Source organism: Pezoporus occidentalis, unplaced genomic scaffold (genome assembly GCF_034315485.1).
Source record: "Pezoporus occidentalis ecotype Australia unplaced genomic scaffold, CSIRO_AGI_Poc_V1 ctg8, whole genome shotgun sequence".
NCBI classification, from domain to species: Eukaryota; Metazoa; Chordata; class Aves; order Psittaciformes; family Psittacidae; genus Pezoporus; species Pezoporus occidentalis.
Genome location: NW_026916158.1, coordinates 5,499,626 through 5,516,153, shown reverse-complemented (window position 1 = coordinate 5,516,153; position 16,528 = coordinate 5,499,626). Strand labels below are relative to the sequence as shown.

Below are 16,528 nucleotides of genomic sequence, written 5' to 3'. Positions count from 1 at the left end.
CCCATATCCACAACTGAAAAAAGCAAGGTAAAAGGGAATCAATGGGCTGAAACCCCTCAAAAGCAAAGGCATTTGGAGTTGAGCTGATGCAGAAAGTTACACCATTTGCAGAAGTCCACCACAATACTTTAGCAAGATGCTTAAGGATACAGAGAATTTAGCAAGTTAAAATAAAGTTTCAAAAACACAAGTTCACAGTTGCTGTCTGTCATGCCACACACAAAATGCTGATCTACAGGTAATAGCGGAGGAGTTATCTACAACCATGACATGTCAGAATTAGGGGGAAGCAGGAGATGAAGCTAATGGGGGAAAGCTAAAGGAAATGAATAATAATCTAATTCCCTCCCTTCCCAAGTAAGGGAAATGCATCAACCCATCAGCAGGGGGGACTGAGGGAAACTTTGCCTTTGGATCCTCAAATATACACTTCCCCAGAAACTCTACATATTTCTCAGGGTAAATCAGAAATCATTCTTGTTTAAAAAAAAAATTAAAAGGCATGTATAAGTCTCAACAATCACCAAGGGCAACAAAACATCACTAACCAGTCTGGTAAGAAAAATACTGGTGCCAGGGTCCATTTAAGGCTTTTATTAAAAAAGATCCAGCAGTCACAAGTCTACAAGGAAACATAAACTGACTTGTATCAACCAGTCTCAGAGCTGATAGCATTCAGTTCTCACAGGGAGCACAGAAAGCACCAATAAGAATTATCACAGGTCAGTGTACTACCCCCCTTCAGCAGCAAGTTCAGCATAATTCACACAGATTTTTCGTAGATTGTTCTTCAAAATACAGAACTATTAACAAACATAGTCCTGCCTTATTCCTTCAGGAAGATGATCTTGGTTTTTCAGGAGCATGAAAGAAATCTTCACTGAAAAGTATCTTTAAAAAATCCCTTAAGACCATAAATTCCAGAAGGTCTGCTTAAATTACTGAAGGCAAAAAAAAAAAAAAAAAATTACAAATATAACATTTTTTTTTTTATATAACAAAGTACTTTCTCTGCAGTCAATCAGTCAAAGGCTCTTCAGCATTTTGGTGCACACAAGGACTCCCTGAAGTCAGCCAAGGAAAGCTCACTCCCTTGCGCACCTCACACTCTACAAGCGGCTCTTTCTTTGGTTTACCTAGTGTTCCAGCCAGCCAGATACTCTTGCCTTTTAAAGAAAGATTAGATTAGTTTAGGAATAGTTTGTCCAATTACATCAGCGAGTCTTTATGAGTAACAAATCAAAGAATGAACTCTGCAGGAGTTACTAGGAACTAGCCGTTCAGCAACAGACTTCCATAGTTTTAGTTACCACCTCTTAAAAATGTTATTTTTCACATTAATCAGGACTTACATGAGATTATTGCTAAATCCATGACCTAGCATTACATTTAAGAGCTAACATTTTTTGAACTGTAATACTGGAATTGCATAGTTTCCTCCGAAATGCTTGAATGGTAGCCTTTCCTCACATTTTTCTGTAAGAAAAATGAAACAGACCATTGTCAAATATAGAAACAAAGTTGTCTAACTTGAGGCTAAATAACCCAGACCTATACCAAAGCTCATTTCACTACAATTTGATTACTGAAAGAAAGCTTTCACATTTCAGACATCGTTGTGTAGGAAGCTAAAGTCTTAGCTTTTGTCTCAAGCTACTCACTGAGCATCTTAGACAGGAGCATGTAGTACATAGCTCATGGGTTCAAATAAACAGACAGATGGTTCTTCATGAGCATCATGTGTGATGGAGGAGGAGCTTAAGCCAAGCATTTTAAAAATAGGATCTGTGTTTGCAGAAAAGCATGGTGCATCACTCTGCTTTTGCTGTGGTAGTTGTCAGTACTGGAAACAAAGTTTTGTGTACCAGGAGATTCCATGTATTTCTGCTTTTGCAAGTAGGGCAAGACGCTATTTCAACACGCTTCTGTGTGCCATTGTTGATAAATAGGAACAGTAATTATCAGGTAGCTGCAAAAAGATAAAATTAAAAAAATCATGCATCATAATATGCCTTCTTCTCTGCTTACTAGGTTGACTCATTTTCTTCATTAGATTTTTAATTACCAGTGGTGAGACTTGATTTCTGAGCACAAGCATACATTTAGGATTTTAATCAGAGGTTGATTTCCTAGCTATTTGAAACAAGCAGAGTTCTTAAAATCATTATCTCATTGTTCTATTCCTAGTTATTAAAACCCCTACTTTGTTACTAATACCTGAGCGCCTAGTTTGGAGAGATATTTATTCCTTAAACTAAAGTCATCAGCTTTTGGCCGTAACTTAGCCAAGTCATCTTCATTTTGACGTCTGAGTTTCTCTTGCTCTTCTGCTCTGGAAAAGAAAATTGGTTTAAGATATTTGCACTGAGGAGTGCAAACCCAAGCAACTTCTCTTGTGTATGCAGTTTTATTTTTAATAACTAGAATATTCTTGTAAAATTATAGATGAATACTGGATATCAGATTAAGCGAGACTAAGATGTGTATGGATTACTCTAATTCAGTGTAAAAAAGGAGAGAGGCTGTTTTCTGCAGTTTCCTTTTATTTAGATTGCAAGACTTTGGTAGAAAGGTAAACTTTTTGGTTTTCACAGATTACAATGTGCTCAGTGAGCTTTTCTAACAATTTTTACTATTTCTTTATTAAACAAGCTTTGACTCCTTGAAATAAAGATTACAATGCAAAAAGAATCAACTATCAAAAATGCAAATAAAAGACTGCTCAGCAGTCTTCAGAATTAACAGCAGTCTCCTACAAAAGTATTTGACCAGAGCATAATAGCTCTTTTCCCATACAAGTCTTAAAAAGAAACAGAACCAAATGAAGCTCTAAATACACTCTGCTTAAGACAATGGTTTGTGTTAAGACAGTGATAAAGGCAATAAGTGACCCGTTTTTAAGATCTGTAAGGCAATGAACCTTACTACAGAACATTAAATGCCATTACATTTAGAATTCTCAACCTTCAAGATGATAGTGCTGCGCATAAAAGACACTTTCATGCTAGCCTTTATCTTAAAATGAACATGTTTGTCTCAGATTGCAGACTACCCTCTCCAATGACAGAGCTTAAACAGTGCAAAATGCTATAAACCCACTCTATTCAAACCAAGAGATAACTTGGTATTGGTTAAAACTGATTACAAAGCATAAAATTCAGCCATTTACTGTAAACCCCCCTTGCATGTTAGTGGTTTTTCCAAAGAGCTAGTGTGCAGTGACCAAACTACAACACTACAATTCTTCAAGTTGTCATGATGCTGATCAAATGCTCCCCACTTCTGGATGATATTTGCTATTCAAATTTCTTTTCTGAAAAAAATATTGTAATAAAAATTACTGAAAATATTGTTCTAAAGCACTATATCCCACAGCATACACAAATACAAAGCCATCTTTCATAGTAAATACTGAAAGTGTTACACATCTCACATGGGCCAGACAGACTGATAAACAGCTCTGCTTGGACAGAGAACTCCTCCTGGGTGCAAGGCTTTGGGGTTTGTTGGTGCATTTGTATTAAAAACTGCCTGTGACCTTTTTACTCGAGGATGATGTTCATCACAACTAAGATAGGACGCTCACCAGGTCTGGTGAGGTTTTAGTTTCCTTGAGTTTTCCTCAAGACTGCTGTATAAAAAGCCCACAAATTAGGACAAAAAAAAAAAAAAAAATCCACATTAAACCCCACAAGTCACCTAACTAGACCTTACTGACAGGCGTTTTGATTTTTGTTTCAAGTCAACCCCAGTTCCCTTAGCCATTCCTCATCAGACTTGTGCTTCAGGCCCTTCACCAGATTTGTTGCCCTTCTTTGGACCTGCTCCAGCACCTCAGTGTCTCTCTTGCAGCAAGGGGCCCAGAACTGAAGACAGTATTCAAGGTGTGGCATCAAAAGTGCTGAGTGCAGGGGGACGATCACTGCCCTGGCCCTGCTGGCCACGCCATTTTTGATACAGGCCAGGGTGCTGTTGGCCTTCTTGGCTGCCTGGGCACAATCTGGCTCATGTTCAGTGGCCATCAGTCAGCACCCCCAGGTCCTTTTCCACCAATACATAATTAAGTACATATGTTAAATACATAATGGAGAAACTGGAGCAGAAGAATCTTTTGTTTCACCTTTAAGGTGACATCTGAATGGACTTTGCCATACAATGCTTTTCCCTTCCTCTTCCCCTGATACAAGGCAATTATTCTGAAACCCTTGACTCCCTTGTACAGCAGTCCATATGCATCAAGAGCTTTACCCTCATTTAGCATTCTCAGATAGCAAACAAAAAAAAAAAAGAAACAAGTATACTTTCTACTGTGCAGAGCGGATAAACTTAGGAGCTATCCCAACAGCAAGGGACTGATACCTTCATGTTTGATCAAGCAACACTTAAAAAGCAATACTACTCGATTCCAGCAGTTAGGGCTATGCACAGCAAAGGACCTTTAACACGTCACCCATGTTTTGTCAAGACCAAGGAAGAGAACTTTGCAAGTTACTATTCTGAAGTGTCACTTTCTTTATTTTCTGTAGAGAAGGAAGTAGGACGTACAAGTCTCCCACAGAATGAAATCTGCTTAATTGGATGAACAGTTGAAATTTGCCTATTTCGACAATTTCTGCCCTAAGCACACCTCAAGTGCTCCATCTCCTTTTAAAGGAAGTGGATTCCACATTATTGAAATACGAGCCCCATTTTCTTTCTAAAAATTTGAATTCTTTCACAGTAATCAACAATATCTGACAGAAATCTGATCACAAACTGTTTCATATTAGCATAGCAATTTAGACTCAAGTCACAGTTTTCAGAGACAAGCTGAATTAAGACTACTAAATAAGATAGCAACAGGAGCATGCTGAAACTGAAGTGACTGAAGTGCAGTTTCTTCTGAAGAGAAATCTAGCTTTTAATGACACTTCAAAAAAAGTTGGTCTATGCATTACCTAACATTAAATCCAGGTCACATTTGCTGCTAACTGGGTCAGTTGCACACCATAAATGAAGCACATTTTTAAATAAGCAATACAACATTTTTTAAACACACTTCAGTTCCACTCAGTTGGAAGGCCACTAAAACAAAGAAGATAGCAAGGAAGAGTGCCAGGAAAGGACACCTGGTTAATTGCTACTTCCTCTAATTATCCATTTAGAGGAGGCAGGACTATGAAATCCTACTACTAACTGGTAAGAAAGAAAATAACATTCAGTACAAATGTCAGACCTACAAAAGACTGACTTCAGACAGTAATCTACTTAATCACTTCAGGTTAAACATTTCCTAAGGACACTGTTCTTTATACTTACTCAGCTGCAGCTGCTTTTTGCAGTTTTTCCCTTTTCTTTGCAGACCAGTTGAGATCACCACCTGCAACAGAAGTAGAATACACTTGAAACTTTTAAAATTGGTCTTTTTGTATTGTATCTTTGGTATCATACCTCTCTACAGAAGTTCTCTGAGCACTTTACAGAAGAAATCAGCAGAGTAATTATACAAAAGTAGAAACTGAGGTAAAGAGCAACATTTTCATAATCATCTGAGCAAGCAAATTCAGAACCCAAACTAAGCTCTCCAACCTGATCCAGTTTTCTGTTGAATAACAATGAAGTTTCTCTACAACTCACCATAACACTCCTGAAAACTAAAGAAAGTGGAAGCAACTTTGAAAAAAATAAATTAATATCCGTTCCAAGTCCTTCAGTAGTAACTGCTTCAAAAAACAGTTGAGAAAGAACACTGATATTTGAAGAAAAGTCTACAGAATTAAGTTTTCATATTTGCAGATATGCAGTCAACTTTGATACACAGTTTAGAAAAAGCTGCAGAATACCCCACACATCTGTTCAAGCCAGCTGAAGGGATAGGTACCCCTGCCCTGTGACAAGGCTTCACATCACAGCAAGGTTCAGGGCGTTACACACTACAGCACTGACAAAGATGATGTTACAGAGACTGACTTCATCAAGAGATGCTCCTGGTACCAAAGCCATGAGCTATACAACACTACCTGCATATCAAGTTATCAAACTCAGCTTGATAACTTCAAGAATTATGATAAAAATAAGTACCAAGAGAAGCTGAAAACACTTGCTTACCTGTAAGGTGGTTCACAAAATACAGCACGACTACAGCTATTAGTGACACTAAAAAACAAACAAAAAAACAAAACCAAAACAACACAAAAAAAAAGCATAAAAAAAGAAAAAAAAAGAGGAGCAGTTTTAGCCGACAAATTTACAACAGAAGAACATCTTTAACATACAACTGAGCAACAACCAAGATTTTTCATGACAGTTGTAACTAATGGGAGATTTTTGCCAGCGGCATCTCTTAACTCCTTTGGAAAATCCCATTATGCTTGTAAGTAGCATGGTAACTCAGAAAAGGTTGCTCTAGTTTTAGTTACATTAAAACCAGCCCTCAGACACAGCCTTTAAGAGTATCATTTACCTACCCTTTCACTCACTTCTCTTTTCTCAAGACATCGAAACTACTTACAATAAATCACTTCAATAAAACCACAAAACACTTCACTAGGTTTCAGTTACTTTCAACATCGCCCCAGTTGAAACCTCTACCTAACTGTAAGAAAGGAGGTATTACTGTCTTACAAGAAATATCAAGAAAAAAGCCTGATAAAGCTTCCTGAATGCACAGAATTCACTTTCAATGTTTTTAGTACTTACAGCAAACACAAGCACTGAAGAAGACTTCAAGAAACAAGTATCCTCTTGTGTCCAGAATCATCCCTGCTGCTATAGCAATAATTGCCAGACCGAGATTCTGGATGGACTGCATGCTAACACATAAACAAAGGATTACCACTGTGTAGAAATTCCTTTTTAAAGAAAACATTAATGACACTGGTCAAACAAGAAGATTAACTTCTCTCCGTTCACTATGACACATGACAGACACATGACTCTGCATTTTTGCAGGTTTCTGTGCACTGGATGGAGCTTTGAGCAACCTGGTTGGAAGGTGTCCCTGCCCATGGTGCAGGGTTGGAAGTACATGATATTTAACCCCCCTTCCAATCCTAACCATTCTATGATACTATGATCTACACAACCACATGCTCTACTACACATATGCTGAAACTACACTTCCTGCAAGATGGAACTTGGAGAAATTCGTAACCATTAACCTGTAACTGCTTGATATTCAGTGGTTTAATAGTATCAGGACATAGCCACTGTAAAGCAGCACAGATGGACAAATTTAAGTACTTACAAGCCATAAGCAGTTCCCAACTGGTGTTCTGGAACAACAAAGGCCACCATGGGCCACAGGGCACAGGCAAGCAGTGAGTACGCCACTCCTAGCAAACACTGGTGTGAAATAAGAACAATTCAACAGATATTAGATGACAAGCATTTTTGCTCTAAAGTTATAACAAATGAACATATTGATTTTCCCCTTCTCCCAAAAGGGAGAAAAACAAAACAAAAAACAAACAAAAAAAAACCCAACACTTAACACTTTTTGCAATATTGGTCTAAATACATATGCACATTGAGAAGGAGAAAGAAGTTTTTCCAGGAGTGACCCACAAACTAAACCCTAATTAGCATTAAGAGCCTGACTTTAATACCCAATGGAAAAGATCAATGCTGCAACTCACTAGAAAATACCTGAAAAACAAGGTCCCTGTTTTTAAACACTGATACGCTGGTAAGTACTGTATTTAAGCCTGTAAACCTTAGTTCAAAAGCAATTTCTTAGCGAATCTGCCCTAGGAAGGGGAAATCAGTAACAAAGATTTTTATTGAAGTTTCCTGCTATCCAATACAGCACATTAGAGACAGTTTAAGTAATAGTAATAAGCAGAACTACACCAAAAGAACAAGTTTCAGGAGAAAAGCAAGCATCTAGCACAGTAACCTAGCAATAGCTAGTGTAAGTAGTGTCCACAAAGCATAAGAACAGACCTCTGCAGTACAGCACCATCAAAACACAGATACTGCAATGAAATAAAGACTTCTCTGAAAGGACAAGGAATTGCCACTCCATACAGACTTCCAGTCTAATCCCACCCTTCTAAGAAGCTGAACATCTCTTTGCACTAAACAGCTATAGAACTATTGCTACAGGCAGCAGCTGCCAGTCTTTTCCACCTCAAAACACACATAAATACCTAGTGCCTCTCTCCACAAAACACCAAAACCTGAAATGTTATCTTTAGGCCACAGATAGCTAATGATAGTTTTGCCTGTATTATGCATCCTTTGTTTTTTCATCGTCTTCATACTCACTTTCAAACAGTGTATCCTTCTTAAAGTTGGGGATATCAAAACAGGTTTTGAAGACTTTCTAACGAGTCAAAGACAGTGGCTACTTATGCAAAACAATTCAGGATCAACTTTATTTCTTGTTTTATCATATATAGCTATAAGTCAGAAAGAATAGTTACCATTGCTATCCAGGGGTTCCAGAAGGTAAAAGCCAACATAATATGAGAAGCTAGTGTAGTTATTACAGCACATAAAACCCAGATGATATTCTTCCCAAGTTTATCCACCAGGAGTCCAAAGACTGGCGACATGGGTGCCGATATAATATACACAATACTACAAAAGAATAAAAATAGAGAACTGAACACTGTCTAGCCAGGGATAGCTTTAGGTGCTACACAGTACAGCTGTTTCCAGATAAAACACCATATTACCTTGTTACCTGTGAGGCCATAAGAAAAAATACACCCAAAATCCCCTGTAGCAACAGACTCCAGATTTCAAAACTCCCAAAATATCTGAGGACATGAAAACACTTGACATCCAAGGAAACAGTAACATACTCAGAGCTTTTGGAATCAGATACCACCAAGTGTTTTGTTGTTTGTTTTTATTTGTTTGGGGGTTTTCCACATCAAAAATTCATCTTCAGACTAGGAAAATTTAGTTTATTTAGTGTTGCTATTAAACTGCTTTTGTTACTCAGAAGAAAACAATAGCCTTCAGACAGAGCCTTTTCTTTCTAATTCCTCAGTGTGAATATGCAAGACAATTATGCCTTGAGACATCTGAAATCTATCTATCCACTTAATACAAGTCACCACATACAACAGTAGATCCAAAACCTCCCACATGGTCAGAGCCCAAAGATACACATCCCCCTAGAACACAGCAGCAGCACATTTACTTACTAAATCAACCACAGCATACCTGTTAATTGCACTTGCTTCTTGAGGTGAGAATTTGAATTTCTCAATAAAGAAAACCCTAAAGAAAAAAAAAAAAACAGATTTAGAAAAATGCACAGACATGAAAGCAAAATTAAGCTAGACACAAAATTAAACTAAAGACAAAAGAACCTAAGTGTACAAGAAAATTTAAAATATATATTAAAGCTATATAGGTTTGACATTAACATCCCATCACAGAGCGTCATTTATAATTCATTTAGGAGCTTATTATCAGACTCTACAAATTTGTGTCTAAGGACTATTCAAATTACACTTTGGGGAAAACAGCCAAAGTACATAACCAACATATAACCCAATAATAAGACATTAGCAGTAAGAGTATTCTAAGAGAGTGAGAATTTTTAGAATACAGAAGGATGCACAAGCAAAAAATAGACATCTGCATTGCTGATTGCAATGTCTCTCAGACTTTTCCATCTCACTCACTATAAAACACACATTGAGCTCAAGGGATCTGTTTCTAAATCCAAATATATTCAAAAGCCATTTGATGGAAATTGTAGGTCAAGTAATGTGGCTCAAAAGGGAAACCTACATATGAATGCCCCAAGTTTCAACATGATAAACATACCAAAGTCAGCACAGTAAGAGAACTTCAGTCCAAAGCTGTAACTATATTTAAACCCCCACGTCTCAGTTAATAGCTTACACATATGGAAGGAGTTCTATACGACAGCTGTTCGCAGCTTCCCACACCAAAACTCATGCCATGCTTTAAATCTGTACCAAGTTTTAATCAGGAAATGGAGCATGCATTATGCTTTGGAGTTCTGACAGCTCAGCCTACGTTAAGCAATGGCATTTCCCACAAAGCTCGGCAGATAAGGAAGACGTAAGAGCTGTATTTGTATCACAAGTATAGTGAACAATGTCACAGAACTGTATGACAAACCACAGCACAGACTTGCTGGAAGACCAGGAATTCTGTAGGCATCTGTGATTCTTAAATATTAGTAGCAATAATGCTAGCATTTTCACCAGTATCTAGTTAAGCCCCTAGCCACATTCAAGGGGAATAGCTACATAAGTGGAAAATACTTACTTTCCAAGTCCAATGAAAGGAAAAACTGCTGCATAGTAACAGACACAGATTACAAATATAAGCCACAAGGACAAAGAGAAGTCCTTCACATCAGTTAGCTTAATCACTTCACCTGGAGTGAGGCAAGAGGCAAGAGACAATACCGTTTCAGCCAGCATAAGCATAGCTAAAATTCATCCACATTGACTAAACATTAAGGTGATCACAAGTCATTACTAACACATATATTCCTGCCACTGTCTACTCCCTTGTTTAAAATTTACACAGTCAGCTAAGAATATACAAGTGCTAAATCAACAATAACAATACCAAAGTCAAGAACAAATTGTCCCTTTTACATTAAGCTGAATGTATGAGTTCTCTAAATCCTCCAAAAGTCTTATGCATCAGAATTAAATACAAACCACTTTTTCAAGGAAATCTTTACCCAGCTAGCAAAATTCATGTCTGAAGTTTCATGTTAAATGCTCTTACCTGGACCTCAAACTGAGTTTACTTTTTTACTCAGTCTGAATACTCTAACATGGAAAACTCAAAACACCGCATGCTGACAGAGAACAGCTGCGTGGTTTTGCACACCTACAAAATTCTAGACACAATGATGCAGATCAAATTGTTGTGAAGTGGGAAGCTCTCTGCATGCTTTATAAATAAAGCAGATTACAGTGCATCTGCCTGTAAACTGGTGTTTAAAACTCTGAAACTTCCTACTGATATTAAAAGGAACTAACAATTATTATTAAAGACAACTGCAGAAAAAGACGCAGCAGCCACTGAATTACCTAAAACACAAACCTGCACAGTGCACAGAGTGTAACTGAAAGGGTTTGCTCCAGAATGAAGCTGAAGGCAGGTTCAGCCACACCACGCTCCCACTCACCTGTCTTCCCTTGCTCTTTAGAAAGGAGCTTCTCTGCTCTCTTGTCCAGATAAGCAAGGATTAATGCACACATCAGTGAAAAGAGACATGTTACGCCACCTGCAAGAAGGCAATGCGACATGTTTAGTTGTTGAGTCAAGCAGCAATTCAGCTTTATACACAACTAGCTTAGCATACCTTTACATATCTAACAAAAACTAGGTTTAACACCAGCTTCTCTTACATGTAAGACTTAATAGCTATACAACTCAAAGAATAAGGTGTAAATACTGAAGCCTACCACATGAGACATCTACCCTTGACTGGATTACAAACATGTAACTACATTCATTTTCTTTAAAATATTTATTTAAAACATTACCACCACTCCCACTCAGCACAGCCAAGCTCCTTATCTGCACCCTGTAATAAGAGAAAAAAACCTGTGCCTTGTTACCAGCACCAGGCCCTCAATACCCACAGCTGAAGGAAAAGATCCAAAGGCAGTGGAAATTTCACTTTTACACATCAGACAACTACATGCAAACTTTTACATGATACCCTTCAGAAGTATTTTTCAAGTCTGTCCCTTACTCAAAGCACATGAAGTGTTTCATCTCCATAAGATATAAACCTGAGTTTGGCAAATAATCACACAGCATTATAGCAGATGCAGTAATCATACACTCTGTATAAGAGTATTAGCCATCGATACAAGCAGTATTTGAATTGCTCTTTCTAGTCCCAATCACACGCATCCTACTTTCAAGTTAGTGAGAAATCATTAACATGTATGCATTCTGTTAACATTCACAGGCCTAAAATAGCAGATGACATCAATTCGAAGTATTACTGACCTATCATGAGAGTTAACCCAAGAGTACTGGGACCAGTATACCCCAGAAGAGCTCGAACTCTAGAGTATATCCATCCCATGATATTCATGTTCACTGTGCTTCCCTAGGCAGAACAGACTCATGTGAACAATTATGCATTTCACAATTCTATTAATTCAAAAGGAACATTAGGCAAACTGCTTATGGAACAGTGTTTCAAACAAACAGGTAAGACGCTACGCAGGGATCATAAACTATCAGCACCAATCATAAAATTATTTCCTGCTGTTTTGGTCACGTTTGTAACAAATTAGTCATTGTAACAACAATATACCATCACAAACTGAAATTTTATAGAACTGTGTTTCAACAGAGATATTAAAGTGACATAAAATCCACATCATACACTGTGTTGGCTCAGAAACTAATTTAATTAAATTTAATATCACGTTAAAGTAAACAGGATTCCCACCTGACAGGCACCAGGAAGAAGCACCTTCCCCCAACTCCCTTCTGTCCCTAGAAAAGGTGTCCATGGCTCCAAACTGAAGGCTAACAAGACGGTTAACTGCAACTCAGCTGAGATGCAACAACTGCTAGTTAGCAACAGCCTGACCCAGCTGTTACTATCTAACTCTCTTTTGCTGAGGCAAATAACCTGCAGTGGTTTAAGATACCACAAGCTGCTGGAGGAGCCCTAACAGAAGAGGGATGTCTCTGCTCTCTTCATTCCCAGCCTGGTATATTAGTGTAAACCCAGCTCTAGCAGCAGTTTAAGTGCTTGTACCAACAATCAATTAATCTGATGAAAAACAGCAATGTGACTGTCCCACCCAGCAGTCTATATTAATAACACCACCAGACTTCTAAAGAAGTTTGACAGGTTCTAAGAAATCTTATTAAACCATTTCCTTGTGTATCCTTTGCCTATTTACTACAAAAACTACTCAGAAGCATTAGAAATGCTGTTTCCCACCTGTCTCACTGCCCATACAAACCGCACACCTTAAGGTCTACAAATTAAAGCTACACAGTTTTACACTTACAATTCTGGCCATGCTTAGCTGTAATCCAAACACAAGATTTAACTCCTTGCCTTTAAACCAGCTGACTGCATACGTGTTTTGTGCCACTGCTAAGGACTCTCCACCTATTCTAAAAAAGGAAGGCACAAAAGAAAACACATTAACTGCAACAGGCAAAGCAATAGGAAGCAGTCCATCAGCTGCTGGCAATTCCAAAATGACTATTTCAGAGAAATATATCTGTGTGTAAGTAGATCTAATGCATATATAGAAGACAACAGAATTCTTAAAAGGCAATTCAAAAAAAGAATTGCAAGGTCTTAAGAATAATTGAGAGTACAAGGTATCTTAAGTAGTCTTGAACCAATTATAATTGCCTTTGGTCATTTAGAGACATTAAATCAGTAAGCAGCAGTTTATAATTTCTCTTCTGCAGTGTTATAAAACCTGACCTAAATGAAACCAAAAGCAGGCATCTTACCTGGAGTCAGAATTTCATAGAGTCATCTGCCCACCCCCCAGTTCAGTTGGTCAGATTTTGTAACATTTTCATGCTCTGGCACATTTACACCTTGGAGGTTTTTCTTCTCACATTTGCTGCCACTGTAGCAGCCCTGTTGTATTTGCTGTTGCTTTCCTGAGTCTAAAGACTCAGGAAAGTAAGAATTAAAAAGAGGAGTAACACAGTTTTATCAGCTTACTGAATGTACTATTTTTTCTGTTTTCTAACTTCAGACTAGACTGGGAACACAACTGAAGATCTTGCATACCTCAACTTTATAGATGCCTCAATATCCAGCGATTTTGTCTCTGAGCGTATACATGGTAGTGGTCTCTAAGACACAAAGCCAGTCCTTACCTCAGACGGCAAATACTACGCTCTTCTAGACTTACCCGAAAATGAATCTGCCTGCATCCATCAGCCAGAAAGTATTAAGGAGTGCTCCCAAAGCAAAAACTACCTGGCAAACAAGCATTTAAGGAAAAATCTTGATTTTATATTTGAAGTATGGAACAAAGCAGAACCATCTCAAAACAGATACAAAAATGCTCTTTCTTTCCCAGATCTGCACAAATACTTCACACCCACTTCATTCCTAGCTTTTAGCCTTTGCTCCCTTGGCCTTGTTCATCATTCAGCTGGCTAAACGATATCCAACCTGACCCACCCTGAAACTTAGCTCAGAAACACCTCTAAATGTTCAAGTCATGTTTCCACCATACCATCATACCTGACCCAAATACACCTACATAGTAGTTTCACAACAAACAAATAAAACATTTGATTCCTTTACATTATTTCACTCATCTTCCAGGTCCCCTCTTCCCAGGTACCCCATCTGTTCCCAACTGCCCCAGTAAAACCCAGGGCTCACCTGTTTCATTCCTCTTCACCTGCCTACTCCCATCTGAAATACCCACCACTACACAAAAGGCCATCTGGGCTTTTTCTCCCCAGCCCCAGTAAAGAAGCTTCAGACAAGTATCACCCTTCACCCTCTCATTTGCACTTACCTGCCCAGCACAAACGAAGATACTAAATATTATAGTGCCCAACCTGTAAGGAAATTAAAATCACTTAATGCATAGCTAGAACCTTTTTTCCCTATAAGACACTACACTAGACCTACAGCAAGGGAACAAGTGGAACTAATATGCAATAAAAGATCCCTGTAATAAATGCTAAAACTTGACAGCTTCCTTAAAAAAATGGTAGTACAGGATGCCATTTTTGAAGGAACTTTATTTAAGAGAAGGAAGCTCATTTATGCCAGTGGAATTTCCAAGATCATGTGAAAAAAAGTTTGGAAAAGCTTATTATAATTTGAAAGGCATTATTATAATTTGAAAAACTCTGTATTACACAGCCTATACTTCACATGCACTTTAAGTTTTACCACCCATTGAAGGTAAGTGACACTATGATCACACCTACCGTATTCCAAAAGCTCTGTCTATCAGAAAACCTCCAAAGAAGCAGAGAACCACATTAGGCCAGGAATACCAGGCATAGAGTGCCATGAACTGAGCTGTGTTCACCTTCATATCCTACATAAAGGAGGGAGGAATTAAAAAAAAGTACTTACTCTTAAGGTAATTACAGGGACACCGAACAAGTATCTAAGCAAAGCTACTTAAGGAGCAGCAGCACGCTGTCCGACCCGGCCGCTGCCCGTGCTTCCCTCGCCCCGTAACCCCGTTCTGGCCGAAGGCAGCCACTCACCCGTTGAACCTGCGTTTGGAGAGCCGCTGGATTGTCGTAGCAGAAGTAGCTGCCTGCAAAGAGAAGGGGATGCCTCAGAGCCCTGCCCCCAGTACCACAGGCACCCGCACGCCCCCGCCGCCACCCACCGAAGCCCAGGAAGCACATGAGCGTGAGGACAATGAGCCGGTGCGGCAAGCACCGCGGGTCGCAGGCGGAGGGCAGGGAACGGACGGGCTCCGCAGAACCGCCGCCATCGTCACCACCGACGGAACCCAGCAGCGACCGCTCCTCCTCGGCCATCGCAGCCGCCGTCACGTGATCTGCACACACGTGATCTCCCCGTGGCTCACGTGTCACGTTTCCATGGTAGCGGTCCGGCGGTGGGACTAAACCCGCTCCTGAGCTAAACAGGAGCTTAACAGCGGAAAAAAACTCCTTCAAATGCCCCCAAAGCAACCCCCTAAACAGACTTAATGGTATGGTGAGAGCATCAGCTACAGAAACCGTGCCCAGCATCGCAGCAATGACAAAACTTTATCTTAGGCACGCAGCTGGTGGGACATTATTCCAGGTTTCAGCACCTGTAGCCTCCTATTCTATGTAAAAGCATGTTAAGGGCAGGCCTGTCACTGACAAACGGCGAGCGAGGTCTGTGGAGAACGGTGCCTCTCTGCCCTCCGGCTGATTAAAGCCATAAAACCCGGGAGGTGTGTTTCGTTTTCCTGCTGGCATATTGCCCATCCCGTGTGCTGCCTGTCTGGAGCTGGAGGTGCCAAGGAACAACGGCAGCCAGCACTTCGGCCCTGATATGTCCTGGCCTCCTCCACAGTTTCATCTGGCTTTCTCCTCCCATGATTAAGCTTCGGGTTTTTACCCCAGTATTTTTCTTGAGACACTCAAGAAGAATAAACCTCTTGTAACCAGTCTCAAACTCAAAAAACCCAACCACCACCACCCCCCAAATAAATAAAATAATAAAATAAAAATAAAAGTAAAAGTAAAGTAAAAAGAAAGGTTAAGGGGTACATTGCAATAATCCTGTAATAAGCACACAGAGAGGTGCAAAAGCTTGTAAAATTTCTTCATTGTCCCCTGTCCCGTCCCCCCGTCCCCCTCCCCCCCCCCCCCCCTTGGATATTGATATTGAAGTCTTTTACTTTTTACTTTACTTTTTACTTTAGGTCCTAAAAGGTATTCCTATATTAGAGAAACCCTTGAAAAAGCTATTTATTCAATATAAAAAAGTCCAGTCTTCCATCAAATTTTATCTTCTTACACCAAAGATGACCTGACCTGAACCCACCAACTGAGGGATGGTGCTTTTTGATTAAAACATGTTCTTAATGATGGCAGAAATATTTGT

General features: G+C 39.2%; 1 protein-coding gene across 3 annotated transcripts; it reads right to left on the bottom strand.

Annotated features, from left to right (window-relative positions):
* Positions 1-1,661: 1,661 nt before the first annotated feature.
* MFSD1 (major facilitator superfamily domain containing 1) lies at positions 1,662-15,495 on the bottom strand. 3 transcript variants are annotated; one of them, XM_062603203.1, is made up of 17 exons: positions 15,312-15,495; positions 15,184-15,236; positions 14,896-15,008; positions 14,475-14,517; positions 13,854-13,921; positions 12,981-13,089; positions 11,956-12,058; positions 11,120-11,218; positions 10,240-10,351; positions 9,157-9,213; positions 8,406-8,562; positions 7,226-7,323; positions 6,679-6,791; positions 6,088-6,135; positions 5,299-5,359; positions 2,218-2,332; positions 1,662-1,969 (listed from the first exon to the last, which is right to left on the bottom strand). In XM_062603203.1, the coding sequence occupies exons 1-17, from the start codon at positions 15,463-15,465 to the stop codon at positions 1,910-1,912; spliced, it is 1,563 nt and encodes a 520-aa protein (XP_062459187.1). In that variant the 5' UTR covers positions 15,466-15,495; the 3' UTR covers positions 1,662-1,909. The 3 variants fall into 3 exon arrangements, with proteins under 3 accessions (XP_062459187.1, XP_062459188.1, XP_062459189.1); XM_062603204.1 differs by lacking the exons at positions 1,662-1,969; positions 2,218-2,332 and adding an exon at positions 2,526-3,313 and having other exon boundaries at positions 15,312-15,494; XM_062603205.1 differs by lacking the exons at positions 1,662-1,969; positions 2,218-2,332 and adding an exon at positions 3,469-4,520.
* Positions 15,496-16,528: the final 1,033 nt, after the last annotated feature.